At 62.5% G+C, this 960-nt stretch overlaps 1 protein-coding gene across 1 annotated transcript; it reads right to left on the reverse strand.

Moving 5' to 3' along the window:
• Positions 1-5: 5 nt before the first annotated feature.
• On the reverse strand, positions 6-476 carry LOC104548860 (actin-1-like; the record flags this gene model as incomplete). Its single annotated transcript, XM_010194993.1, has 1 exon — positions 6-476. A coding segment is annotated over exon 1 (471 nt), but the record flags the coding sequence as incomplete, so codon positions are not given.
• Positions 477-960: the final 484 nt, after the last annotated feature.

A 960-nucleotide genomic window follows, 5' to 3' on the forward strand; every position in this document is an offset into this window, starting at 1 on the left:
AGGGTGATGGCGTCCCCGGCCGCATCCAGGCGGAAGGTGGTGTGGGGCAGCACGTAGCCCTCCTGCACCCCTGCCACGTAGGAGGTGCCGGCGCCGGAGCCCACCACCACACCGGTGGTGCGGCCATAGGAGTAGGTGTTGAGGAGGGAGCGGGGCAGCACCAGCATGGCCCGCACGCTGAAGCTCTTGAAAAGCAGCTCTGCTGTCTTCTCCCGGTTGGCCAAGGGGGAGAGGGGGGCGTCCGTGGCCAGCACCGCCACCTCCTCGGAGCAGACGCGCAGCTCCTGGTAGAGGATGCGGTGCCACAGCTCCTCCAGTCCGTCCCAGTTGGTGACCAAGCCGTGGGTAAGGATGGGGCTGCCTCCTGCCTGACTGGGCACCACTGACCGTGGCTGCTCATCCCCGGCCAGCCCGCTCCGGGTGTGACCTGTGTCCGTGTCAATGACGGCGCCACACAAAGCCTTGTAGCTCTCCATCGCATCCAGGACTGGCTCTGGTCCCCGGAGCCTTGTCTGGGGGGGCTCAGTTGCTATAGAGACCACCTGCATCACAGCGCTGCCATCACACATGACATCGGGATTTGGTTCCCTCTTCCCACTGGGAGACTTTTGGGGGTCCCCAGGGTGGTGCCTGCCCCCAGGAGACTCTGCAGCCATAGGGAGTGGGTCACAGGAGACTGGTCAGGGAGAGGGTTTTCACGTGCAAATTGGGGTGGGGGCTCCTTGCCAGGAGAGAACCAGCCCTGGGGAGAGGACTGGGACAAGGACCAGGGCATGGCTGGCACTGATTTGTAGTGGGTGCCGAGACAGGATGAGCCTCCCAGCTGAGGGCAGATGCTGTCTCAGGCAGAAAAAGGAGAAAAATTTGTTCCTTACAGGCTGGAAGGATAAAGCAGCTAAATAAAAGCTCCCTACAGGCCAGCAAAGCTGTTTAGGGGCTAGCAGAGTTCCCCAAGGGCCA

This window comes from Mesitornis unicolor, unplaced genomic scaffold, assembly GCF_000695765.1.
Source record: "Mesitornis unicolor isolate BGI_N332 unplaced genomic scaffold, ASM69576v1 scaffold42901, whole genome shotgun sequence".
NCBI lineage: Eukaryota > Metazoa > Chordata > Aves > Mesitornithiformes > Mesitornithidae > Mesitornis > Mesitornis unicolor.